This window comes from Octopus bimaculoides, chromosome 6, assembly GCF_001194135.2.
Source record: "Octopus bimaculoides isolate UCB-OBI-ISO-001 chromosome 6, ASM119413v2, whole genome shotgun sequence".
In the NCBI taxonomy this organism is placed as follows: Eukaryota; Metazoa; Mollusca; class Cephalopoda; order Octopoda; family Octopodidae; genus Octopus; species Octopus bimaculoides.
The window spans coordinates 23,063,705-23,065,447 of NC_068986.1; the positions used below are offsets into that span (position 1 = coordinate 23,063,705).

Sequence of the window (1,743 nt, forward strand, 5' to 3'; positions counted from 1 at the left end):
ACGAAAAAGAAGTGAGATTATGTTGTGTTCATGCATTTCCAAATAATACAGTAAACATCTGAGGAGAAAGTTACACAATACAACTATACAAGATAAAAGAAATATAATACTTGAGATATGTTTAAATCCATGCGCTAATGAATAAAGAGATTTATAAAAAGCATACTTACTCTTTCGCCAGGGCTTCCTGCTGGTCCTGGGGCACCAACGGATCCGGCAGGTCCCTAATTAAAAGCAAAATATACAATTTTTTAGTTATATCGGTATCTATCTATCTATCTATCTATCTATCTATCTATCTATCTATCTTTCTATCTATCTATCTATCTATCTATTTATACTGTTTCGTTATTGGTGGGATCAATGAAAGAAACCAAAAGTCTTCCATCCAATAAGAGATAAATATTTAATACATACAGGGTTTGAATTCGTGTTATTACCGGCTTCATAATTCTGAGAATACGACGGTCAGACAAGCTTTATAGCGTATCGCATATTTCCAAGCAATCATATATATATATATATATATAGGTAATTAGAGGTATCTCTAAACGTTTACCGATTTGCTCACAGTTACGTATTCAAAAAGGTTATTCCACGGTTAGTATATAAATCCAGTAATAATTCTTCTGTGATAAGAATTTAGAGATATATTCCGTTGGATTATTCTAAATATATTACCTTTAAACCAAATAGGTTTCCTGGAGTATTTAATATCAATAATAATATTAAGGATTATTACGAAGTAGCATTACCTTTCATTTATTTTTATATAAAAATACAGTGTCAAATGGACCTGACGAGTCAGATTCGATGGAAGAGCCTACAGAACTTATATATGTATACAAACAGACACATAATTGAAGAATAGAAATTAGTTTTGATTTTGACGAAGTATCAATGCGTAAAATTTGAGTAAGTTGTCGGAAAATAGGTAGCTATGAACCGTTATGAGACGTTTCGAGTGAATTGAAAATAGGGGATGTTGTTACGTTCATGGCTTTCCAAAGGATAACGGTGACGAAAGTGAAGTGAAATGATTGATGACAACAACGGAAACTCGGAAACTTACTCTCTTTCCTTCGGGTCCGGCTAAACCAGCAACTCCAGGTTCACCTGATGGACCGGCTGCGCCACGAGGTCCCATTTCACCAGGAGCACCAGGTGAGCCGGAAAGTCCCTATACGTGAAAAGAAAAAAAGATGACTTTTTAAGAAATATTATCATATTTGGCTATTTTCATGTCTGTGCGTGCAGATGGGGAAGGAGACTCCCCAATACGTGTGTGTATTGCTTTCTCTGGCATGTGTGTGGTAATTAGCCAACAAAAGGGGTCTGTACGACTCTGCATAATATTCTTTTCTACTCTAGACACAAGGCCCGAAATTTTTGGGGAGGGGTCCAATCAATAAGATAGATCCCAGTACGCAAATGGTACTTAATTTATCGAAAGGATGAAAGGCAAAGTCGACCTCGGCGGAATTTGAACTCAGAACGTAAAGACAGACGAAATACCGCTAAGCATTTCACCCGGCGTGCTAACGTTTCTGCCAGCTTCTACTAAGTTATGTGTTTACGTTCGTACGCATGAATGTACGTCTGGTTTAGTCACATCATTATGAAAGTGCGTGGAGATGTGCATGTGCATTGTTGTGCATTGTTGTTTGTTTGATTGCATGTATGTGTATGTATGAAAGAGAGTGAGAGAGAGAGAGAGAGAGAGAGAGAGAGAGAGAGAGAGAG

At 36.8% G+C, this 1,743-nt stretch overlaps 1 protein-coding gene across 1 annotated transcript in view; it reads right to left on the reverse strand.

Moving 5' to 3' along the window:
* LOC106868323 (collagen alpha-1(I) chain) overlaps positions 1–1,743 on the reverse strand; it is a gene marked incomplete at its 5' end in the record, with an annotated part of 30,636 nt that overhangs the window by 23,392 nt on the left and 5,501 nt on the right. The window contains 2 exons of the mRNA XM_052968423.1: positions 171–224; positions 1,073–1,180. Of these exons, the coding sequence (XP_052824383.1) occupies positions 171–224; positions 1,073–1,180 (162 nt within the window). The remainder of the gene's footprint in view (positions 1–170; positions 225–1,072; positions 1,181–1,743) is intronic.